The 26,814-nt window shown below is 41.8% G+C and overlaps 1 protein-coding gene across 4 annotated transcripts in view; it reads left to right on the top strand.

The window, feature by feature from the left end:
- Positions 1-26,814, top strand: part of LOC130123505 (extended synaptotagmin-2-like) — an 88,543-nt gene that overhangs the window by 11,028 nt on the left and 50,701 nt on the right. For all 4 annotated transcript variants that reach the window (XM_056292690.1, XM_056292688.1, XM_056292689.1 and 1 more), the window contains exons 3-6: positions 15,784-15,825; positions 20,964-21,098; positions 24,250-24,326; positions 24,548-24,620. In XM_056292690.1, the coding sequence (XP_056148665.1) occupies positions 15,784-15,825; positions 20,964-21,098; positions 24,250-24,326; positions 24,548-24,620 (327 nt within the window). The remainder of the gene's footprint in view (positions 1-15,783; positions 15,826-20,963; positions 21,099-24,249; positions 24,327-24,547; positions 24,621-26,814) is intronic.

Here is a 26,814-nt window from a genome sequence, read left to right as displayed (position 1 = left end):
GGACCTTCAATGCTGTAGAAATTTTTTGTACCCTTCCCCAGATCTGCGCCTCGATACAATCCTGTCTCGGAGGTTCACAGACAATTCCTTTGACTTCATGGCTTGGTTTCTGCTCTGACATGCACTGTCAACAGTGGGACCTTATATAGACAAGTGTGTGCCTTTCCAAATCATGTCCGATCAATTGAATTTACTACAGGTGGACTCCAATCAAGATGTAGAAACATCTCAAGGATGATCAGTGGAAACAGGATGAACCTGAGCTCAATTTTGAGTGTCATAGCAAAGGGTGTGAATACTTATGTACATGCAATATTTCAGTTTTTTATTTTTAATAAATTTGCAAAAATTTCTACAAAACCTTTTTCACTTTGTAATTTTGGCGTATTGTGTGTAGATTGATGAGAAAAAAAGGAATTTAATCCATTTTGGAATAAAGCTGTAACATAACAAAATGTGGGGAAAGTGAAGGGGTGTGAATACTTTCCGGATGCACTGTATATCGTCTGCCTTTGAATGACAGTACGTATGATATTTTCACCTTAACGAAGACTAGAGTCGCTTTCAGTACTTCAAATTATATGGATAGACAGGTGAACCCCTAAACGAATTACTACTTTTGGCGACTCCCGTTAGGGGTTGCCACAGTGGATCATGCGTTTCCATTTCTTCCTGTCCTCTGCATCTTCCTCTGTCACACCTGCCACCTGCATGTCCTCCCTCACCACATCCATAAACCTCCTGTTTGGCCTTCCTCTTTTCCTCTTCCCTGGCAGCTCCATATTCAGCATCCTTCTCCCAATATACCCAGCATCTCAGCATCTCTCCTCCACACATGTCCAAGCCATTTCAATCTTGCCTGTCTTGCTTTGTCTCCAAACTGTCCAACCTGAGCGGTCCCTCTAATATAATTGTTCCTAATCCTGCCCTTCTTCATCACTCCCAATGAAAATCTTAGCATCTTCAACTCTGCCACCTCCAGCTCCTCCTCCTGTCTTTTCGTCAGTGCCACTGTCTCCAAACCATACAGCATAGCTGGTCTCACAACTGTCTTGTAAACCTTCCCTTTAACTCTTGCTGGTAAACTTCTGTCACAAATCACTCCTGACACTCTTCTCCACCCTGCCTGCACTCTGTTCTTCACCTCTCTCCTGCACTTCCCATTACTTTGGATAGTTGACCCCAAGTATTTAAACTCATACACCTTCTTCACCTCTACTCCTTCCATCCTCACCATTCCACTGTCCTCCCTGTCATTCACACATATGTATTCCGTCTTGCTCCTACTGACTTTCATTCCTCTTCTCTGCAGTGCATACCTCCAACTCTCCAGGCTCTCCTGAACTTGCACCTTACTCGCTACAGATCACAATGTCATCCGCAAAAATCATAGTCCACCGAGACGCCTGCCTGATCTTGTCCCTCAACCTGTCCATCAACATTGTAAACAAGAAAGGGCTCAGAGCCGATCCTTGATGTAATCCCACCTCCACCTTGAACCCATCTGTCATTCCAACCGCACACCTCACCACTGTCACACTTCCCTCATACATATCCTGCACCACTCCTACATACTTCTCTGCAACTCCCGACTTCCTCATACAATACCACACCTCCTCTCTCAGCACCCTGTCATATGCTTTCTCTAAATCTACAAAGACACAATGCAACTCCTTCTGGCCTTCTCTATACTTCTCAATCAACATACTCAAAGCAAACATCGCATCTGTGGTGCTCTTTCGTGGCATGAAACCATACTGCTGCTCGCTAATCGTCACCTCTCTTCTTAACCTAGCTTCTATTACTCTTTCCCAAATCTTCATGCTGTGGCTGATCAACGTTATACCTCTGTAGTTGCTACAGTTCTGCACATCGCCCTTATTCTTGAAAATTGATACCAGTATGCTTCTTCTCCACTCCTCAGGCATCCTCTCGCTTTCCAAGATTGTGTTAAACAATCTAGTTAAAAACTCCACTGCCATCTCCGCTAAACATTTCCATGCCTCCACAGGTATGTCATCAGGACCAACTGCCTTTCAACTCTTCATCCTCTTCATAGCTGCCTTCACTTTCTCCTTGCTAATCTACCGCACTTCCTGATTCACTATCCCCACATCATCCAAAGTTCTCTCTCTCTCTGATTTTCTTCATTCATCAGCCCCTCAAAGTACTCCTTCCACCTTCTCAGCACACTCTCCTTGCTTGTCAGCACATTTCCATCTCTATCATTGATCACCCTAACCTGCTGCACATCCTTCCCAGCTCGGTCCCTCTGTTTAGCCAATCAGTACAAGGCCTTTTCTCCTTCCTTAGTGTCTAGCCTCTCATACAACTCACCATACGCCTTTTCCTTTGCCTTTGCCACCTCTCTCTTTGCTTTATGCTGCATCTCCTTGTACTCCTGTCTACTTTCTTCATCTCTCTGACTATCCCACTTCTTCTTTGTCAACCTCTTCCTCTAAATCGCTAAATGAATTATTTTCCATATTTTTTTCTAGGCTTGAAATTACTTTTAGCTCGAGCCTACCTCAGCCCTTACAAATAAGCACAGTATGTCTTTAATAGATAATCAAAATGTGATGTGTTGGGCCAGGCGTTGAAAGCTCAATGTTGGGTAGACTGGAGGAAGTTGCTTCCACAGATATTTTGTAGTGATAATTATACATCATTTAGTAAATATAGTTGCCTTTTTTTTTAAACGGTGGATGACTCAAATTAAACTTGTACTGAGATGTTGACTGAGTTTGGCTTAGCTGGCTGGGTGCCTGGGCTTGTTGCCTGAAGAGGTTATGGGTATTGTGAAACAGCAGAAGAGCTGTTGCTGAGAAGGAATGAGGTCAGACTGGTAAACAAATAGAGCGCAAGGTAACCACAGACTGCAGAATGATGGTCTCTGATCTGTAGTTGGAAACCACAGTTCCTTAAAGAAAAAAGAAATTGCAACTCATATTTTGTTACCTGAGGAAAACCTGAAAATTAAAAAAAAATCTGGGCCTCAACATATTTTAATTGGCAGTTACTTAAAAAGGACATGCGGTAACTCTTGTTTGTCATAGTAAATTCAGAAAACTATCTCTTCCTCTCTCTCTCTCTCTCTCTTTCGTTCTCTTTCTGCTGCTTCTGTCACCTCCCACTCCTTCTCCCTCTTAGTCACTCCTCTCCTCTCTTACTTGTGTTTCTGGTGTGAGCAGGCTTTATGGTGATACTACAGGCAGAATATTTTAAAGTATAATGGGTAAGAGTGACAGGCCAGCAATGTCTCTACACAGAATCTCCCAGTTGAGAATGAGTGAAGTTGTAGGCCCTACATATGTGAAAGGGTGTTGCCGTAAAAAAAAAAAAAAATGTGCGTGCGTGCGTGTACGTGTGTGTGTGTGTACATGTGCACTCAGCAAAGGTCACCCCTGGATAACTGAAGGTTAAAGCTACAATCCTGAAGATTCACAAGCAACTAAATGTCCTTTTCAGTCATTTCTGTCACTGGCATAGCTAAGACAATATAGCTGACCCAACAATATGCAAATCATGAAGACTTTTTTGTAATTGCTCATTTTAATGCTTACTGTTGTTTGAGAATTTTCCTGGGAAAATGAAACAACAGATAAACACAACGTGGCAGCTTAAAGGCAGACTAACATGTTATTTTTGTTTGGTGGGTGGAGGCCTGACACACAATGAATTGAGCTCTGGGATTTGGAGTGGGCAAACACTACAGCAATTACCAGCATGGCCATTAAGTGTCAGTAAGTTCAACAAAAACGTTGATTTTTAAGGATTGTTGCCGTAAAAAGATTTGCCCCGAGATATTTCAGCTTGCAATCATGAATAATTTTTAGACAACGTGGCTACCTGCCTTGACTATAGCAGACTGTTGAGAACCCCCCTCCCTTCTCTTTCTTTTCTTTCTCTTTTGCTCTCAGATGCCTTCTCTCTCTCTGTCTCTGTCTGTCTGGCCTTGTATGACATCGCATGGGTGGGGCTCTCCTGTGTGATGTGCCAAAGGGCGGGGCCGTCTGGTTTGGAGAGTGGAAACAATGCGTAAAACAGAAGAGCCTTGTGCTTCCCTGCCTCTGCTCAGCCTTTCACAACGACAGAACCTTCGACTCGAGCTTGTCAAAAGAAACTGATGTGGGAAGTTGTATAGTTAAAGTTTGAGCAACACTTAAAAGGAAATTGTGACTTTGAACCAAACACAACACGAATGCACCAATGAAAGCTAAATTCAGTTGCGAGAAATTGACTGTTTGGGACAAAATGGTTTTCCGGAGAGGAAACGTTTGCATTTTGAAGCTGTTTAAAGGAGTCCAGCGTTGTAGGGTCCCCGCAGGTATTGGGGCCCAGCAAATATATTCTGCCTTGTTGTTTTGACACAACTGGCATATATATAATTTCTTAATGAGTAATTTACTGATGTAATAGTTTATTTTAACCATATGTTCAGTAATGCTTTGGAAAACAAAGATTGCCAAGTTATGTGAGAAGTGAGCGCCATCAAAATAGGAAACTACATCCTACATGAGCTAAAATCAGTTTGGAGTGACGGATTCCATTCATAGTGATCTGATTTTCTCGTTGGGTCACTCATATCAAAACTTGATGTACTCATTTTTCTATAACACCGTGTTCTGACTGGACGCGAGTTCCCGACCATGGCGTCGCATCGGACGCTTTCTGTCCACACTGAAACCGCCATGTAAACAAACCACGTTCCTAACAGCCGTGGGCTCCAGATCAGGCTGAAGACTTGTCTCCGGTCGCTCACAGGAAGTAAATAGAAACGGCTTCCGGTAAAAGTTCCGCTCGCTCACGGCCAGTTATGACATTTCAATAGAAAATAAGGCAATCAAACTGATCGCGTTGGCGACAAAATGAGCTTGATTGCTTTATTCTCTATTGGAATGTCTACTGTCCGCGAGTGGCGCCGCGGCGCGCCGTTTTGAGCTGACCCCTGTTTCTATTTACTTCCCGTCGCTCGCGTTGAAAAGCGCTGTGTCATGGACGAGTAACGGCTGCAGTCTGATCTGCAGTGCACCGCTGAGGGGTGCGTGGTGTGTTTACATGGCGGTTTCAGTGTGGACAGAGAGCTCCGATGCTACGAGATAGTCGGACACTCGCGTCCAGTTGGGACGCGGTGTAAGGTGGCCTGGTTGTGCCCAATTTTTTTTAAAAAAAAGAGTTTTTTTGTTTTGTGTGTTGTGCTTTCATTCTAAAGCTACATAAAACGAGTGAACTGAAATTGAATCAAACTTGAACCTAGTGTCAAGTGACTGACTCAAGGCGTGTTTTATTTGCTCTTCACAATTCGCTGCCTCTCATTTCTACTGCCAAACTCTGAGCCACGTGCCCTCTGAGGTCACCACAGCATAGTGTAGTCTAACACTGTTACAGCTTCCTCCATTTTGACTCACCGTGGTAGTGATAACTAGCTAGCTACACACACACAGAGAGTGGTCAGGCAAGTTGCTAGTGTCTTGGAGCAAGTCACCACTGGTGTTCAACATAAACACACCAGTGATGTAAATTTAAAAGAAGGCTGTCAGCTGAGCCAGACTGTGCCATGCTGAGTTTCATATTCATATTCTTCTCTGTCTGTCTGAGATGTGTTTGTGTTCAAATTTCATTACAGTACAATTGAAGGCTTTATCACTGTGTAAGGGAAGTTTGATCCATGCTGTTTACTTACAAAACACAAAATGAAAACAATAGACAATGGGAAAACAGCAGGGTAATATTTGAAATGCGGGGCACTTACTGTATAGTCATACCTCATTAAATAAGTTGCATACAACAAACATGAATATGGAGCTGCCAGGGAAGAGGAAAAGAGGAGGTTTATGGATGTGGTGAGGGAGGAAATGCAGGTGATTGGTATGACAGAGGAAGATGCAGAAGACAGGAAGAAATGGAAATGGGTGATCCGCTGTGCCAACCCCTAACGGGAGCAGCTGAAAGTAGTAGTAGTAGTAGTATACAACAAATACCATGCTATTGTGATCACATAAAAGAGGTCCAAATCAGGCAAAGGGAAACCATTCAGCCTGAAAAAAAACCCAAAACAACCACTTAGACCTTTACTTGTGTTTTATTTGCATTCATAGAAGAGTGGCATTCTCTAAATTGTATTGCCACCTGTGCCAACTTACATTTAGAAATTCTAATTCTATGATATGTCTAACATGTTTTGTGTGATGACACCAATTAAGTCAAAGTCCTTGTATGTGCAGATAATTGAAATAGATTCTGACACTATTGCTCCATCATGCATCCTGATCTGTGGGCCAAAGATTATGCACCATGAAGTACAGTAGCTCCAAAACCTCTCAATTTCAGGTTGAGGTCAATTGATTTTTTTTAAGGTCGAGGAAACTGTAAGAGTGAATTTCTTATGCAGCTCATACATTTTTGTGGATTCTTATTGAGTATTTTACAGAACGATTACAGTTACGAACTGTAGTGAATTAAGAGAGAGAACACATTATAGCATCCTTTTTCATTTGAATGAAACGTCATAATATTACACTGCAGAGGAAAATAACATCCATTTGTCATAGTTTGCTAATCTGCATTTTTCAACACATCAGGTATACCCATGTAATTGTTCACTTCATCGCTTAACAGTTGGCAGTAGCTGTTGAGGGATATCGGGTATTAATTGTCTTTTTCCACTCTGTTTATCCTAGCAAGCACAGGATATGAACTTTTGACTTCAGGTCACAAGTCTGTTACACGAATGTGTGGTCCATCTCTCTCTGTCTCTCATAACTTTGTGCTTATAACATGTTATGTAAGACTGGCCTCCTATGTAGCGTGACAAAAAATCTTTTTAAGAACTTCAGAAAATGTTCTTGATGAAAGGGCAGAGAGACATGAGGATTGGGTAGAAAGAGAGGAGGAAGATATGCAAAAGAAATCAGAAATCAAATGTATTGCAAATGTGTTGCAAACCGTGATTATTATTATAATCATTATAATTGCTGCATGGTTCTTCAATACACCATAGTTCATTCCTATTTTTTGTCCTGCATTCATCTCTTATAATGTCATTACGATGACATCAGTCGATTCAAAGTTGCTTTGTTGCGATGACATACCGCAGTGCTCACTGCCAGAGCAAGATAACCACGTGCAAATTCAGATTAGAGTAACCAAACTTGACAGCAAGACAGAGGAATCAACAGTAGTCATACAGTAGGTGTGTCATCGAATTTACCAGCTAATTAGAGATTCAACCATAAACCCCAACAATATGAAAATATGAACCCCAAGTTTTATTTTCCTTGTCTCATATTATGACATGCTGACACACACTTTGTGTGTGTGTGTGTGTGTGTGTGTGTGTGTGTGTGTGTGTGTGTATATATATATATATATATATATACGTATATATAATATAAAATATAGATTCAATAATGTAGAATATAATGCAATCATGTATATTGCATTACAATACTATGTATAAAATACAGGTTGTCTCTTGTGACTGGGTAGGACAGTCATACATGGTTTTAATGGGGGTGGTGATGGAAGGCCTACCTTTAGGTACCTTCTTTATCTTTGTAGACAAAATGATACTGGAGACGATGGGCCGTGATTTGCTTAACCGTAATATTGGAAGTGGTGACATTTATCTGTCATGTCACTTCGGGGGTGTCTGTGTTTTTGTTTTGTGGTTGGGGTTGAGGCCTCCATATCCTCTCTCTCTCTATCTCTCTATCTCTCGCTTTCTCTCCTCCTCCCTCCCTCCCTCTTCCCTTCAAACTGTCTCTTTCTCCTGTCCAATCTTGCCGTCATTCTCTCTCTTTATCTGGCAGGCTGGCTGGCTGACACTCTGTCTGTATGTCTGGATCTCTGTCCTTTCTGGCTCTCTGTCTTTCTTCCTGCCTGTCTGTGTGATTTTTTGTAAAGTGCAAGAGCATCTACTTGACAAGCCTATATTAACCCTAAAAAGAGAAAACAGTTTGTCTGTTTAATGTTGAAATAAATCAGATTCCCTTTTCTATGAAACGGGATTGCAATGAAGGCTTCATCTGCTGAGATTTCTACCAGCAGTCCAGAGGAGAGGATGTGATATAACCGTCCTTCGTGGTAATTGATTAGCAAGAGACAACAGAGCAGCCAAAAACGTTATGTTTTTGAGTCCTGCTTTGTTAATTTCAACGTCTCACTGGCTTATTTTGGTCTGAACCGCTTGAGTCTCATCTAGTGTTTGGTTCATACCATGCCTCTTGCTGTCTGTCTGTTTTTCTTTCTGTCTGTCCTATTCTGTCTGTTTATCCATCCATCCATCCATCGCTGTATCTCTATCCGTCATTACTATTCTTTGCCATCTGTCTGTCTCTTGTTTCCACACATCTCTCTTTTCTAATGTTAATGGGTCTCTAACTAAAGATTGTGACACTGCATGCAATGTGGTTTTCTGTACCAGTGCAATGGCACCAGGTGGGAGAAAGCTTTTGCTCCCCTGACAGCTCATTATTCTGTTGATACTAGGACATGGTTTGGTGGTGACTCATAGCTTAGCTGTTAGCCTGCACTGATTCCAGGGTAAAAATTATCTACACAGCGGGGTACCGGACAAGACCCGGCTCTCCCTCTGTCTATATTGAATGATCTTTTTTATGGTAGTTCTGACTCTTTGTTATTTGGCTCGTTTCTCAGCATCAGGCTAGAATTATATCAAGTTGTCATATGCATATAAAAAGTACCATGTACCTTCAAATGCAGTGGAATGCATGTGCCATGGCCCTCTAAGCCCTGTATAAGGAAATAATAAATAACAAAAACAATAAATAAGAAATCAGAAATCCCATAAAATGATAAATCACCAAAGTTATGTAAGACGTGTACCGTTCATTATTTTGACCGCCTGGGGGTAAAAAATGTCTTTGAGGAGGCTGGTCGGAGTTCTGATACTCTGCAAGTGTCCTGAGGGAAAGAGTGAGAACAGACCATGTGCTGGGTAGGGCTGTGCAAAAATAATCGATACAGTTCAGTATTGCAATATTTTTTTTCATGATACTTTATCGATTTTTCAGCCCCTTGTGTCGATACGTTAAAAAATTAGGTAACACTTACTATGAAGCGTGCATCTATAATGCCCTATAAGCATCTATAACGCACAGATTTAAGTTCAAGGTACTCGGTGACACAAAAAGCATACTTAACATGCACTTTATTACTTTATTTATGATGTTATGGCATCTACATTGCAGTTGAGTTCAGTGCCTTCTGTGACACAACAAGAATACTTAATATGCACACTTTATTTTCCATATGATATGGCATCTGCATTTCAGTTCAGTGTGTTCGGTGACACAATAAAAATACTTAATATGCACACTATTTTCATATGACGTCATGGCATCTACATTTCAGTTCAGTATGTTCAGTGACACAGTGTGCGCTCTGCAATGCAAATATTGTTCTAATAAATTTAAATGGAAATTTTGAATTAAATAGTTTTGACTCAGTCTGCTGAGTTATCAAAATATAATGTGATGTAAATATTAGACAACCCATGTGGTTCACAGCAAGTTGTGTTTACGGCTGTATTTCTAAATTTTCAGTAACTTGTATAGAGTATTTCAATGTATCGCAATATGTATCGTATGGCAATGTATCATGATACAATCGTATCGTATTGTGAGGTCCTTGCCAATACTCAGACCTAGTGCTGGGTGGCTGGTGTTCTTCATGATACTTAGGGCCTTCCTTCTGCAGCGGGTGGTGTAAATGTCCTGAAGCTGTGGCTGTGCTTTTCCTATGATTTTTGAAGCTGTTTTTACTATCCTTCTCAGTTGTTTGTGTTCCTGTTCAGTCAGGTTGCCAAACCACACCAGTATGCTTCCAGTAAGAATTTTCTCTATGGTAGTCTAATGGAAATTGACCAGGGTTTTTGCAGACATTCTGAATTTTTTAAGATGTCTTGGAAAGTATAGTCTCTTTTGTGCCTTCTTAATGACACAACTGGTGTTTAGAGACCAGGGGAAGGGAGTCTGAGATCTGAATTCCTGCAAATCCGAAGTTCTTCACAAACTGGTGTCTAAACCATTTTAGACTTCCTAAAATCAACAATTATCTCATTTCGTTTTCTCAACATTTAGGGGGAGTTTGTTATCTTGACACCATATGGATAGGTCCCTCACCTCCTTCCTATAGACATCTTCATTGTTGTCATTTATCAGTCCAATTACTATGGTGTCATCTGTGAATGTCACTATGTATGTTGTCATGTATGCTGTCATGATGTTTGGCAACACAGTCATGTGTGAACAGACTGTAGGGTAAGGGACTAAGGCAACAACCCTGCAGTACTCCTGTATTAGTTTAGTATATTGTTTATTTGACAGGGACAATGCACAATTTTACAATTGCATCAGAGTTAGCCGGCAGCTAATTTGCACCTGCAGTCCCTGGGCAGGCAAACAAATAACAATTAATACAGAAGTAACAACAATTAATACAGAAGTAACAACAATTAATACAGAAGTATTGAGAACTATGGTAGATGAGTAGCTGGTACCTGCTGTCACCGTCCGAGGTCTGCCTGTCAGAAAGTCCTATAAACACTTACAGATGGAATTACAAAGGCCAAGGTCCCTAAGCTATAACATTAGTTTAGATGGTATTAAATGCAGCGCTATAGTCAATAAATAACATTCTGACATAGGTGTTTTTTCCTTCAAGGTGTTTTAATACAGTATGTAGAGCTAATGACACAGCATCTTCCACAGATCAATTTGACTGACAAGCAAACTGCAGTGGATCACGGTTTGCATGTTGAGCTTTATATATGTCTTAACAAAAATGTCAAATCTTTTCATTATTACTGAGGTCAAAACAACAGGTCTGTAGTCATTAAGACAGGACACAGGTGATTTTTTTCTTTGGGTACAGGCACAATAAGGGTGTTCTTAAAAAATAAAAATAAAAAACAACCCTTATTGTGCCTGTGCCTTTCAAAAATCTCCTGCTTATTATTTGTAGCTTTACCTAGAGGGTTGTGGAATCCTTCCACAAACCACAATATACCTCTTAAATATGATATGCCTTGTTGTAGTTTGTTCTTTGGAATAGTTGGCCGAAAGTCCAGCCCCGTAATTCAGCTGGCCGGTGCTTGACGCTCCGAGCGGTGCCTCCCTGCAAGGCCTACAGTCCCAGTCCTGTCATTGTGGATTGCTCATAGTCAGAATTTCGAAAGCGCTTGATGCTGACGCTTCTGTAATGCTTTCTTGTTATTTATAGCCGGCTTCTTATAGGCTGTGGGTCCTTCTTACATCATGAGAGAGATGGTAATCTGTGCTGAGGGGTCTCTCTAGTCTTTTTCTGCTCATGGGTACAACTGTCCGGGTAACAGTAATCTTAGATTGATACCCATGTTCTTGGGAATAGTGTGGCACATTTGCCTGTGTGTGTGTGTGCGCGTGTGAGAGAGATAGAGAACAATATTTCAGAATTTCCAAAGTGCCTTACAATGAGGTATCTTGAGCATGAGAGGAAAATATGACATTCAAAAAAATGGATGGATTAAACAGATAAGAAACCACATAATTAAAACCACAGAGATGAATGGTGAAAATCATTGTGTGTGTGTGTGTGTGTGTGTGTGTGTGTGTGTGTGTGTGTGTGTGTGTGTGTGTGTGTATTGACGGTGTGATTGGTTAAGTTTGCTTTAGGGATAATCAGGTGGAAATATGATAGACTGTTAACATTGTAGGACCATATTGGCTAATGCATGCCTCACAATGTCTTATCATAGAGGGAGGAACCTTGGCCTCAGTTCAGATCTTGCCTTTGCCAGAGCAAAGATTAGATTTTGAGCTCATTAAGTAATATCAGAAATGTCAACAGAAAATTAGCTATAATATACAGCCTACTTGAAAATTCATGCAGCTGACATTTGTTACCAAGAAGGACACAGTGGTATAGTTGCGATGCATTACAGTTGTTGATTTCAAGCAAGTAGGACTTGGTGAGTTTAAGTTTAGTAAACTTATTCTTTATGTGTATTCTTTATGATGGAAACTATAAAATCCGCTATGGCGACGCCTGAAAAACAGGGAACAAGCCAAAAGAAGAAGAAACTTGTTCTTTATGTATTCAATAGGGATAAGGCTCATGAGGCCATATTACACTAAAGAGTTGCAAGCAGCTCATAATAGGAAGAAAACTAGAATGATTCATCTGAGTGAGACTCACAGGGTTGAACACTGAGTTCATTATTCCCTCCATCCATTATCTGAACCGCTTATCCTGCTTTCAGGGTCGTGGGGATGCTGGAGCCTATTCCAGTAGTCATTGGGTGGCAGGCAGGGAGACACCCTGGACAGGCTGCCAGCCTCGAAATCATGAATTTCTTTCCTAATTTCTTTGGTTTTATTTTCAAGCCTCTCAAGCCTCATTGAACACACTTCAAATTTAAAGTCCTGCTATCAACTTTTCATTCATTGTTTCCATGCTCACTCTGGAAGTTGAGTTCTTTTCCGGGTCCATGAGTTGCTTGGTATCTAACACTTGTGAAGTGATGGGCAGTTCAGCATTATTCCAGCATTATTTGAAAAGATCAGACAAACCCACACCCGTTTGTGTGAAACACTATCACTGAAGTACAAACAGTCATTTTCAGTGTTAACAAGAGGAAACTCAGACAGAGAGGGTTTGCTTGTGTGTCATATTTATTTGCAGCATGCATGTGTTCTATCGGTTGACGTGCATCCTCTGGATGTGCACGTCGTACATGTGTTGTTTGTATCCCGAGCACGTGCAGTTAAGTGTACATGTGCATCAACATCAGCAAGGCTTAATCCCGTCTGCAGAATCCTACCAATGCAGCCGTTATGTAACTGATCAGACAGTCAACTGCCAGCTGCTCACTGAGACTCCCACCGCTGCTGCTGCCTCCTGTTCAGCTGTGCTGACATTATCTCAGACACTGGGGCTTAGGCGTCAATCCTCTCTATTCGTCAGCACTTCACTGATCCAGCCATGCTAGCTAGCAGATGTGAAACGTTCACGGATGAGGTACTTTGTTTCCTATGTTAGATATTGACCATTTGACACACCCCAAATTGGGACACACCCTAAAAACGTGACCACAACCTATCGTTATGCGTGCTCAATAATCCAGGTAAGAAAATCAAAGAAGGTTGACTCAGTTCATCTGGACAGAACATTTACTGAGAGAGAAACGTTTCATCACTCATCTAAGTGACCTCTTCAGTCTCAGCTGACTGCAGGTATCCCCATCCTTATAAACAACACAGTGGCATAACGACCGAAACCAACGATTAGTTTCATTTGCAAATATGGGCGTGACCATTAGAGTTTGAAAGGCCATGTGTACTATTCACAGAGGATTTTGGAAAGTTTGCAATCACAGTGTTGAAAGATGGAGACAGATGTACTTAGGGCTGTGTGGTATGACCAAAATCTCATATCAAGATATAGGTCATTCATATCACGATAACAATACATATCACGATATAGCACATTTTCTGTATATTTGATGAATAGTTTATATAAAATGACCACATGGAAAGGCCTATTTCTTATAACATTTTGAACTATGTATATACTCGACAAATAAAAGGTACATACTCATATTTGATTAATTTTCTTCTTTTATTTAGAACCTTTGCGCAAATTTTCAGTTAAGCAGGTAACATGATTCTTGTGGAGGTGGTAAAAGATTTATTCTTTTGGACCCCCCCCCCCCCCAGTTTTTCTCCCCGATTGTACTTGGCCAATTACCCTACACTCTTCCGAGCCATCCTGGTCGTTGCTTCACCCCTTCTGCCGATCCGGAGAGGGCTGCGGAGTCGCCAGCGGCTTCTTTTCACCTGACAGTGAGGCGTTTCATCAGGGGGACGTAGCGCGTGGGAGGATCACACTACTCCCCCAGTTCCCCCCCCGCCCAAAAGGCACCCCGACTGACCAGAGAGGCGCTAGTGCAGTGACCAGGACACATACTCACATCCGGCTTCCCACCCACAGACACAGCCAATTGTGTCTGTAGGAAGGCCCGACCAAGCCGGAGGTAACACAGGCTTTCAAACCAGCGATTCCCGTGTTGGTAGGCAACGGAATAGAATGCGGTGCCACCTGGTCGCCCCTTCCTTTTTAAAAAAATTTTTTAACCTTGAGTGTGACATTGACAGTTACCTCCAAAATATAATCAGGTTCTCAAAGACCACAGTTCGACTAGATTTTGACCAAGACTCTCATAAATCTTTTACTTTCATCTTTACTGATGTCGGGTTGCTAACTTAAGGGCCATGCAAACAAAGTTGTAAAATAGACATGGGTTAGAGATTGGTCAACATGGATAACAACAGAAATGTTGTAGAATAAAGAATTTTCAGTGGAGTGGACAAAGTTATTTTTGGAAAAAACAGCATTAAACACAGAGAATGTCTTGAAATCACATGTTTGTCATGCATATATTATCTGTAATACATAACTTTCCAACACAGTCGTGTCAACAGAACATTTTCAAATAAAATCTCGAAACAGCAAGCCTATTACAATTGGAAATAAGCAGCTGAATTTAAAATAATTGTTTAGGATAAAAACTGGCACTGTTTGTTCCCTTGTATTAGAATTTATTTAGCAAGGAGTAATTTATCTAGACTAAATATTTACGTAGTGGTTAGGCCAGTACATTAGTTGTACTAGTAATTTCAAATATGAGGAAGCAACCAGTATGTAGATCTGAATGTGGCTATCCAACATTCACACCTAATTTATTGGTACAACATTGCCAATAATAGACTAAGTGATATGTTCCACGTTTTTAGCTAATAACTGAAGGTATTCAAAACAGTATCACTGTTATTATACCTATAACTGAATTTGCCACTGTGTGTGTGTGTGTATGTGTGAGAGGTGTGCAGAAAAGTGTTAGTGTTAAACCTGCATCAGGATAAAAGTCTGTGTGTGTGCGTGCGTGCGTGTGTGTGTGCGCTTTTTACAGGCTGTGCCAGGAAGTTTGGATATTGTTGGCAAAATGGCTGTTAGCACAGGCCATCCCTCAATGCCAAAGGGGAGCCGGCTGAGATAGTGGGAAAATGTAGAAAAAAATATGGACAAAAATACCTTGACACAACTCAGCAGTTGTAGTTTTCTTATCTGCACTCATTTAGATTTTACACAGAGTACTCAGAAATCTGACATACTAATGAAAATTGACACCATGGTAAATGAATGAAGGCCAGATGTCAGAGCAAGTAATAACTGCTTTTTCATTTCTCCAGAGTCATCAGAGAAGGGCTAGATTTGGGTTTGCAATATCCCTAACAGAGAAATCCAGCCTGTGAAAGCTGGATTTTGTCAGATGAAGAAAATTAATTTCCTGTGCATGTAAAATATAGCAACATGTCAGAACAGATGCTAGTGGGTTTTTTATTTTTCTTAAACATCATGGATCTCATTAAGGAATGAAACCGTTCAAATACTGTTTAAAAAACATGCATTTATAACATTGTAAGGCAGTGTGTTCTGCTATACCTTTCATTATTACTTTTTCCCCAGTACACTATCTGTATGTCTCCATTTGACATGATCATTCTGAGTACACAGCATTTGTTATATCTGTAGTTGTGGTGCCTTGCCTTTGATCTTTTTTTTAAACTTTGGGTTGTTAATGTCGGTGATCTAAAGTGCAGTGTCTTGTAGTAATTCAGCCGTCTGAATAAGATTACCCTGAATAAAAGCCTAAGCTAAGTGTTTAATATTTACACCATTAAATGTATGATGTCATTTATTACAGTTTTTCTCTCTTTCTAGGTTCATTTTCCAGATGTGGAGAGAGTGGAGTGGCTGAACAAGGTACCATATGTCCCACGCTGAATGCCATGCTTTTTCCTCCTTTCTCCTCCTCTTTTATTCTCTCTCATCCTTTCTCCCCCTGCTCCTGGTCTACATTAGCCGCTGCTAGCCAGTTAGCTAGCTAAAGGAGACGGGTATATAAATAGTGCTTTATTTGGAGCTGTGATAAACCTGCACAACCATCGACACCTCCCAGGGGGAGAGAGAGAGAGAGAGAGAGAGAGAGAGAGAGAGAGAGAGAGAGAGAGAGAGAGAGAGAGAGAGAGAGAGAGAGAGAGAGAGAGAGAGAGAGAGAGAGAGAGAGAGAGAGAGAGAGAGAGAGAGAGAGAGAGAGAGAGAGAGAGAGAGAGAGAGAGAGAGAGAGAGAGAGAGAGAGAGAGAGAGAGAGAGAGAGAGAGAGAGAGAGAGAGAGAGATGGATGAGGGGAATGAAAAGAGACAAGGGAAAGGAGAGAAACACATGAAGAGATACAGATATATGCGGAAAGAGAAAGAAACCACTCAGGAAAAGAGGGATGGAGAGATGATGGAAGGGAAAAAGAGAGACACTGAGAGACCAAGAAAGAGACAAAAAAGAAGAGGGAGAGAAAGAAATCACATCAACACTAGGAAGGGGCATTGTATACTATATATATTAGGCTAGACTTGTGTTAGCAATAGGGATATAGAAGGCAGGAGTTTTTTTCCTGTACTTTTTATCCACAGAGGTATTTCTTCGGTGATGGTTCTTATCAGTACACACTGTACACAGAATCAGTGTGCTATGAATCCAGAGAGAAACCCCTCAGTGTTGCTAGTAGTGTGTAATAGTCTGTGCAAACTGCAAAGCCCTTAAGAATGCTTAACATAGAGTCAGCAAAAAGTCAAAGTATGGCTCTAACACAGAATATGTGGAGGGGATTACGATTAATCGCAGATTATAAAGAGCATCCCAGTGCTGTTGCCCAGAAATCTGCCTCTCTCTGTGATGAGCTCAACTTGAGTGCTTGGATTGAGGCACAAAAAAAAAAGTACCACCCGTGAAGAAATCTACGACTAAGGATGACTGCTTGCTATTCATATCCGGAGCTGATATGATTAAAACCTCAAAAGGATCAACTCATTTAAGGCAGGTGGGCCTGATGGTATCCCTAACTGCGTTCTTAAAACATGTCTTCAGGGACCTATTTAACCTCTTGTTCCTTTCTGTCATCCCCTACTGCTGTGAGACGGCTGTCATCGTTTATGTCCCTACGAAGCCTGAGATCACTTTGCCTCAGTCATCATCAAGTGTTTTGAGCAGAGCGGCTACTCAAAACCCACGTCATCTCCTCATTCCCTGATACTCTGGCCCCACTGCAGTTTGTTTACCGCCCTATCAGGTCGACAGATCACGCCATCGTCGTCACCATCACTCCACACACTGCCATCTGCCACTGTACATCTACTTGGTACTTGATTCCTCTTTTCCCTGCTTCTTGATGCTGCAATGCACACCTATACTACTGCTTGACATGCATTCTTGACTCCAATATGATTACCACGTAGCGCTCTGTGATGCCAGCTGGAAACATTCAAATTCATCTGCTAATTGCTCTCTTGCAAAGTCACTTTGCATAAAAGCATCTGCTCAATATGGAAATGTAAGACAAAGGAGATGATGGACTACAGTCCTGTGGACAACAACACAGCACACAGCAGGGAGGAGGACACATTCCCATCCGTATAAATGTTACTGCATTGGAGAAGGTCAGTAATTTTAAGGTCCTGGGAGTAAACAGTCTTAGAGGACTTAGCCGGTCCATCTATCCATTATCCAAGCCACTTATCCTAATTAGGGTTGCGGGATGGAAGGCCTATCCCAGCAGTCATTGGGCAGCAGGTGGAGAGACATCTTGGACAGGCTGCCAGCCTGTCACAGGGCCGACACATTCACACCTAGAGACAATTTAGTATAGCCGATTCACTTGACCTACATGTCTTTGGACTGTGGGAGGAAACCGGAGCACCCGGAGGAAACCCACGCAGACACGGGAGAACATGCAAACTCCACACAGAGGACGACCTGGGATGACCCCCAAGATTGGTCAACCCCGGGGTTCGAACCCAGGACCTTCTTGCTGTGAGGTGACCCGTGCTAACTGCTGTGCCACAGTTCTACCCGACTTAGCTGGTCTCACCACACAAACCATGGTCAGAATGGCTCAGCAGTGCCTGTTCTTCCTCCATAGGTAGAAGTTTGATGTGCCCCTCCAAACACACCCTGACTAACTTTTACAGATGCACCATTGAGAGTATCCTGTTTGGTTTCAACACTGCCTGGTGTGGGAGCTGCTCTCCCCTTTAACACAAAGCCCTGTTAAGGATGGTGAAATCAGCCCAGTTAATCACAGACAGACAGCAACTTACTTGTCATGCACAATATCTACTCCAGATGTCTGAAGCAAGCCCAGTCCATTATCAGAGACTCTAGCCACCCCAGTAACAAATTACTTTCCCTGCTACCATCTGGCAGATGGTACCGCAGCATCCGGTGACAGATGAACACAGCAGACCCCGAGACAGCGTCTAACTGGAAGCCATAAAACTGTTGAATTCCTAGCCCCGCCAACCACTGCACTGAATGACACCCAATATCACGTACCCAAGTTCAAGTTTGTCATGTGTATTGGAATAGAATGAAATTCTTGTGCTCTCGGTCTCTACATTAAGACATAGGACACAAGGTCACACCATCCCAAAAATAAACAGCACTACAGATCTACATAGACTATGTACACATGAATTCATACATTATATATATGCAATATAGAGAAGTACACGATAACACAACAGTGTAAGGTGTATATGGGTGCGTCAGCTGTTCAGCAACCTGACAGCCTTTGGAAAGAAACTGTTACTAAGATTGGTGGTGTGTGATTTGATGCGCCGGTAGTGTTTTTTAGATGGAAGGGGAGAGAACAGAACATGACCTGGGTGTTAAGGATGTTTTGGGCTTTCCTTTTGCAGCGAGTGGTGTAAATATTATGAAGTTGTGGTAGTTCCATGCCAATAATTCTTGCTGCTGTCTTTACAGTCAGTCCTTTGAAACAGTGTGCAGTTCTGAGCAGTCAGGTTGCCAAACCACACTGTGTTACAGCCTGTCAAGACACTCTTGATAGTACTGCGATAAAAGTTCACAAGAGTTTTGGTACTCATACCAAATTTATTCAGACGCCTCAGAAAATACAGTCTCTGCTGTGCCTTCTTCAGGATGCAGTTGGTGTTGAGAGACCATGTGAGGGTGTCTGTCATGTGTAAACCGAGAAATCTAAAACTGACCACAATTTCAACAGATGACCCATTGATGGAAATAGGAATGTGATTTTCTCTGATTTTTCTAAAGTCAACAATGATTTCTTTTGTCTTATTGACATTTAGAGAGCGGTTGTTATCATGGTGGTATATGGTTAAATCTTCCACTTCCCCCCTATAGGCCCTCTCATCACTGTCGCTTATTAGTCCAGTGTATTAGTGCAGATGTACACTCACTGGCCACTTTATTAGGTACACCTTGTTAGTACCGGGTTGGACCCCCTTTTGCTTTCAGAACTGCCTTAATCCTTCCTGGCATAGATTCAACAAGGTACTGGAAACATTCCTCAGAGAGTTTGGTCCATATTGACATGATAGCATCATGCAGTTGCTGCAGATTTGTCGGCTGCACATCCATGATGTGAATCTCCCGGTCCACCACATCCCAAAGGTGCTCTATTGGATTGAGATCTGGTGACTGTGGAGGCCATTTGAGTACAGTGAACTCATTGTCATGTTCAAGAAACCAGTCTGAGATGATTCGAGCTTTATGACATGGCGCGTTATCCTGCTGGAAGTAGCCATCAGAAGATGGGAACACTGTGGTCATAAAGGGATGGACATGGTCAGCAACAATACTCAGGTAGGCTGTGGCGTTGACACGATGCTCAATTGGTACTAAGGGGCCCAAAGTGTGCCAAGAAAATATCCCCCACACCATTACACCACCACCACCAGCCTGAACCGTTGATACAAGGCAGGATGGATCCATGCTTTCATGTTGTTGACGCCAAATTCTGACCCTACCATCCGAATGTCGCAGCAGAAATCGAGACTCATCAGACCAGGCAACGTTTTTCCAATCTTCTATTGTCCAATTTTGGTGAGCCTGTGCAAATTGTAGCCTCAGTTTCCTGTCCTTAGCTGACAGGAGTGGCACCCGGTGTGGTCTTCTGCTGCTGTAGTCCATCTGCCTCAAGGTTCGACATGTTGTGCGTTCAGAGATGCTCTTCTGCATACCTCGGTTGTAATGAGTGGTTATTTGAGTTACTGTTGCCTTTCTGTCAGCTCGAACCAGTCTGGCCATTCTCCTCTGACCTCTGGCATCAACAAGGCATTTTCGCCCACAGAACTGCCGCTCACTGGATATTTTCTCTTTTTCGGCCCATTCTCTGTAAACCCTAGAGATGGTTGTGCGTGAAAATCCCAGTAGATCAGCAGTTTCTGAAATACTCAGACCAGCCCGTCTGGCACCAACAACCATGCCACGTTCAAAGTCACTTAAATCACCTTTCTTCCCCATTCTGATGCTCGGTTTCAACTGCAGCAGATCGTCTTGACCATGTCTACATGCCTAAATGCATTGAGTTGCTGCCATGTGATTGGCTGATTAGAAATTTGCGTTAACGAGCAGTTGGACGGGTGTGCCTAATAAAGTGGCCGGTGAGTGTATATTAGTGTTTGTATTTATATGGGGTCATTTCCACTCAAACGTTTTTGTCCCACTGATTAATCTATACCTATACAGACAATGTTTGCAATGCTTAAATTGTCTACAATACTTGTGCACAGAACATTTCATTGCCAGTAAATACACCAACTGTATTGTATTGATACTTTGCATTTGATTTGATTTGTTAGTGCTATATGTATATTATGTTATTGTCACAAATATATGGGTTGACACAGTTTCATCTTTGGTTTGTTCACAAACCATTTCTCACGTTATTAATTGGTTTTATGTGTTGATTTTATACTAGCCTTTGAACCTTTCTGTCTTTCTCTTTCACCCAACCCTATCTCTCCATCTATCTGTCTGTCTCTTGTCTGTGTCTCTGTTGGTCTGTCTGTCTTTCGCTCTGTCAGACGGTGAAGCAGATGTGGCCCTTCATCTGTCAGTTTGTGGACAAGCTGTTCAGAGAAACCATCGAGCCAGCAGTGAAGGGGGCCAATGCCCACCTCAGCAGCTTCTGCTTTACCAAGATTGACATGGGTGACAAGGTGAGGGGAGAACGGTACCTCAAATACTACTGCTACAGTTACTGATACTACTACTGCTGTTACTGTTAATGCTACTACAATTACTAAAACTGCTACCGCTAATTACTTCTACTGCTGCTACTAGTGCTACTATTACAACCACTGCCATTATGACTACTACTACTACTACTACTACTGCTGCTACTACTATTATAGCTACTGCTGTTACTATTACTACTACTACTACTACTTCTACTGCAGACAAGTTGAGGTGAGAAAGGTTTTGCAAATTGTGGCCCACTACTACTGCCACTCTTTTTTTTTTTTAACTGCTGACACCATTAGCAAGTTGTAATATCACAAATACTACTGGTACTTTTACTTCTACTGCTGCTGCTCTTGCTGCCCCAGAAACTACTGTTACTGGTGGTGTGACTTCCACCATTGCTCCCCGGGTGACAAGGTGAGCGGGTAATGGTGCAGTAGTACTTAGTGTAACTGCCACTACTACTAATATTGCTTAAACTTCAACCGCTACCGCTGCTACTTTAGCTATTGCTGTTTCTGCTCTTAGTACTTTTTTTACTTAACTGTTACTAAAGGCCAGTGGCCACTCTTTCAAGGATGAGGATGTGCACATCCTTGATAGGAAGGAACGCTGGTTTGAACGGGAAGTCAAGGAGGCCATCTATGTGAAGAGGGAACGGCCATCCCTGAACCGAGGGGGAAGGCTAAGAGTACATCTGTCACCGTCTTACCATGCTGTGATTGCAAACATTCCCAAATCCTCTGTGAACAGTAAACATGGCCATTGTAACTCTAGTTAATGGTCACGCTCATATTTGCATATGAAACCGATTGTTGATTTCGGTCATTATGCCACTGTATTGTTTATGTTGTGTCCAGATGAAGTGACTCAACTTTCTGTGATTTTATTACCTAGATTACTGAGCATGCATAGACACTTAACTGTTACTACTTTGACTACAATTATTAAACCCATTTCTGAACATGAGTATTATTAGCACTAATACTTCAGCTATATCTCTTACTGCTTACACTGTCTCTGCTTTCACTACTGCTGATCATACAAGTACATGTATGATAAGTACAACTACGATAACCGCTGCTGTTGCAGTTACTGCTACTACTAATTCTAGGAAATTACTGTTACTTTTACTGCCATTAATGCGCGGAAAAATAATTACTGGAAAACACTGGTATTTCCCATGTGTTCCCATGTATTTAGAAAATAGATAATTTTCTGGTTCGGTTTCTATGCAAAAGAAGCAGGGCTTTGCACCATCTCTGTCAAAGTGTAGGCGTTTGAATCTTAAATTAGTATGTAGTTATTTTTAACTTGTCTCCCAAACTTACATGACTCCCACACAAAGCATTGTCTTACTGTACCAGAGAATAAAGACAACAAAGTTCGTCAGATTTTGAAGTCAGAGCTTTTAGAGCGGGTTTGAAAAGATCCCTTTCACTGCTATCTTGTTAGTGTGACATTAGCCAGTCTCTGTACTAACTAAGCTATCCCATACCAAATCTAACCTATATTTCAAGACATTAGTTTACGTGGGAAAAATTTTCATGATGGGAATATGTACACTACCGTTCAAAAGTTTGGGATCACCCAAACAATTTTGTGTTTTCCATGAAAAGTCACACTTATTCACCACCATATGTTGTGAAATGAATAGAAAATAGAGTCAAGACATTGACAAGGTTAGAAATAATGATTTGTATTTGAAATAAGATTTTTTTTACATCAAACTTTGCTTTCGTCAAAGAATCCTCCATTTGCAGCAATTACAGCATTGCAGACCTTTGGCATTCTAGCTGTTAATTTGTTGAGGTAATCTGGAGAAATTGCACCCCACGCTTCCAGAAGCAGCTCCCACAAGTTGGATTGGTTGGATGGGCACTTCTTTGAGCAGATTGAGTTTCTGGAGCATCACATTTGTGGGGTCAATTAAACGCTCAAAATGGCCAGAAAAAGAGAACTTTCATCTGAAACTCGACAGTCTATTCTTGTTCTTAGAAATGAAGGCTATTCCATGCGAGAAATTGCTAAGAAATTGAAGATTTCCTACACCGGTGTGTACTACTCCCTTCAGAGGACAGCACAAACAGGCTCTAACCAGAGTAGAAAAAGAAGTGGGAGGCCGCGTTGCACAACTGAGCAAGAAGATAAGTACATTAGAGTCTCTAGTTTGAGAAACAGACGCCTCACAGGTCCCCAACTGGCATTTTCATTAAATAGTACCTGTTAGAGCCTGTTTGTGCTGTCCTCTGAAGGGAGTAGTACACACCGGTGTAGGAAATCTTCAATTTCTTAGCAATTTCTCACATGGAATAGCCTTCATTTCTAAGAACAAGAATAGACTGTCGAGTTTCAGATGAAAGTTCTCTTTTTCTGGCCATTTTGAGCGTTTAATTGACCCCACAAATGTGATGCTCCAGAAACTCAATCTGCTCAAAGAAGTGCCCATCCAACCAATCCAACTTGTGGGAGCTGCTTCTGGAAGCGTGGGGTGCAATTTCTCCAGATTACCTCAACAAATTAACAGCTAGAATGCCAAAGGTCTGCAATGCTGTAATTGCTGCAAATGGAGGATTCTTTAACGAAAGCAAAGTTTGATGTAAAAAAAATCTTATTTCAAATAAAAATCATTATTTCTAACCTTGTCAATGTCTTGACTCTATTTTCTATTCATTTCACAACATATGGTGGTGAATAAGTGTGACTTTTCATGGAAAACACGAAATTGTTTGGGTGATCCCAAACTTTTGAACGGTAGTGTATATACTATAAGTAGTATTCAGGTATTATGAAAGATATTAAGTGTTGAGTTTGTCCCAACAAATAGCCTTTACACACCCAATTTTGTTTTGGTTATCAGTCTGTAACGGAAAAGTGTAATCGATGATAATGAGATAAGACTTGTGGCACGTTGTGTAAAATGCCAAAGTTGATTATTTTTGTGATGTTTTTGGTGGCTCAGTCTTTCTCAGACAAAAGGCAAACACCAAACTAAACCCACACCACTTTTTACAAGTTACACAGCATGCGGCAGTCCTCATTTCATAGGTCTGAAGTTGGATCACATTTTGAAAAACATTCCTTCAATTATTTATTTTATTTTCCCATCTCTCTTTTTTCTTTCAGCCACTGAGAATAAATGGGGTGAAGGTGTACACCGAGAATGTGGACAAGAGACAGATCATTATGGATCTGCAAATCAGGTTGGTAGAACTGATCTGTCCTGCAGACACTGTGGACACCAATATCAAAATATTGTGTTTTCGACCCCTGACCTTTTTACTTTTGGTTTACTTGTGATGTTTATGGTCAGGTCATTTAAAACCTGTTTACCTGTTGCATCATAGTAAGGCTGGATAAGATGAGAAAAAAACTTTACTCATATCCTCTTGTTCTGTGTTACACTACATTTTTGCTTTTCCAGTTTTGTTGGGAACACATCAATCGACGTGGACATCAAGAAGTACTATTGCAGAGCTGGTATCAAAAGTATACAGGTACAGACTTGGCGAAGAATTACTGCACATTTTATTTACGTTGTGTGTTGATTGTCCACAATTTAATCCCAATTGGAAATGACCATGCTTCCCATTTCAATATATGTCAAGTGTAAATTAATCAGTGATGACTGAACAACAAACAGACAAGCATGATGGATAGATAGCTAGATGAATGGATATGAAAGACTAATTTGGATCAATTGAACAGATAAACTGCAGCTAGCCCCATGTGTATCCATTTCAGGGAAGCAGAAATCAGTGGCCCTCAAGTTCAATTAAAGTCAAATGGTGCAGAGCACAACAACCCCTGAACTTGGACTATTACCGATCTTCAGAACAACACTTTTATCATTACAGCGATGGATAGAAATACATTTTTGAAATAGAAAGTTGAGGGCTGTCGGGTAGCGTGGTGGTCTATTCCTTTGCCAACCAACACGGGGATCGCCGGTTTGAATCCCCGTGTTGCCTCCGGCTTGGTCGGGCATCCCTACAGAAACAAATGGCCGTGTCTGCGAGTGGGAAGCTGGATGTGGGTATGTGTCCCGGTCGCCACACTAGCGCCTCCTCTGGTCGGTCAGGGCGCCTGTTCGGGGGGAGGGGTAACTGGGGGTAATAGTGTGATCCTCCCATGTGCTACGTCCCCCTGGCAAAACTCCTCACTGTCAGGTGAAAAGAAGTGGCTGGCGACTCCACATGTATCGGAGGAGGCGTGGTAGTCTGCAGCCCTCCCTGGATCGGCAGAGGCGGTGGAGCAGCGACCAGGATGGCTTGGAAGTGTGGGTTCATTGGCCAAGTACAATTGGGGAGAAAAGGGGGGGAGAAAGAAATAGAAAGTTGAATGTTTCATGCAATTTGCTGCAGACATTTTTTCCATAAAATTGTTGACACACAGCCAAACAAACTGCACCTGAAGCAATACCCTGAGGGGTAGGGTCAAATCTGGTACAGTCACACAAATGGAAAAGAAAGTGTGGTAAAACCCCCATCCACTTGTCTTTTGGTGCATGAGAAATTAAGCACACTAAAGTATTAGAAAAGAGGAAAAGAATGCAAAATTAATCGTAGTTAGACTTGGATGTTAATGTGATGGGTGGCGGTGTCTGATGCATCAGCCATGACCTTTAACATTTACCTACATGCACACTAGGGACAATTATTTATACAGTGTGTTTGCATACGACTGATACATGTGAAAGGTTATCCACTCTACTGTTGGCAGAGCATCAGGCCATATTTACTGTTCAGGGATCACAGAGAGGTGAAAGGAAGAGACACGAGACACAGAGGGAGAGACAGACAAAAACAGTGAGAGAGACGGATGGAAAGGGAGAGACAGGAGACTGTGTGAGAAACCAAGGGTGACGGACAGTAATGCAGAGGTGACGACAACACAGAAGAACCTTTGAAAACTGTTGAAAAGGTGCGAAGCCCTGTCAACAGTTGCCGTTGTGTTTGCCTTGGACATTTTACAGCTTCAGTCCCACTCCTTGTGTCAGCACTTTTATAGGCTGTTTCATAGTATGTCGATGATTATCTCACATTTAAAGTTGTAAATGTGCAATGCAGTTATGTATACACCTAGAGCATCAAGGTCATGACTAAAATGAGATTATTTTGGTCAATAGTGACACATGTATTAATAAGTGAGGATTTTAACCCAGTTCAGTTCAGGGATAGAATTAATTTTCTGCAGATTTAGGTTTTAAAAAAATTTTTTTTTTTATCAAGAGTCAGTCATTTAACTGCTGTGGACTATTAAAATGAATTGAGATTTCTCAGTGTAACATATCTAACAATGCTCTGCATTATTTTTTATTTTGTTTGTAATATATTTTTATTCTCCATGCCGCCTGAATAATATACTTCTTGGGGTAATGTGTTTGTGAACAGAAGAACGACTAATGCTGGGACCACATTCGGGCAGCACAGTGGCACAGTGGTTAGTGCAGTCGCCTCACAGCAAGAAGGTCCTTGGTTCGAACCCTGGGGTAGTCCACCCTTGGGGGTTGTCCCGGGTCGTCCTCTGTGTGGAGTTTGTATGTTCTCCCCGTGTCTGCGTAGGTTTCCTCCAGGTGCTCCGGTTTCCTCCCACAGTCCAAAGACATGTAGGTCAGGTGAACCAGCCACACTAAATTGTCCCGAGGTGTGAACGTGTCGGCCCTGTGATGGCCTGGTGGCCTGTCCAGGG

Source organism: Lampris incognitus, chromosome 14 (assembly GCF_029633865.1).
Source record: "Lampris incognitus isolate fLamInc1 chromosome 14, fLamInc1.hap2, whole genome shotgun sequence".
Lineage (NCBI taxonomy): Eukaryota > Metazoa > Chordata > Actinopteri > Lampriformes > Lampridae > Lampris > Lampris incognitus.
This window is presented reverse-complemented; position numbering and strand designations above follow the sequence as displayed.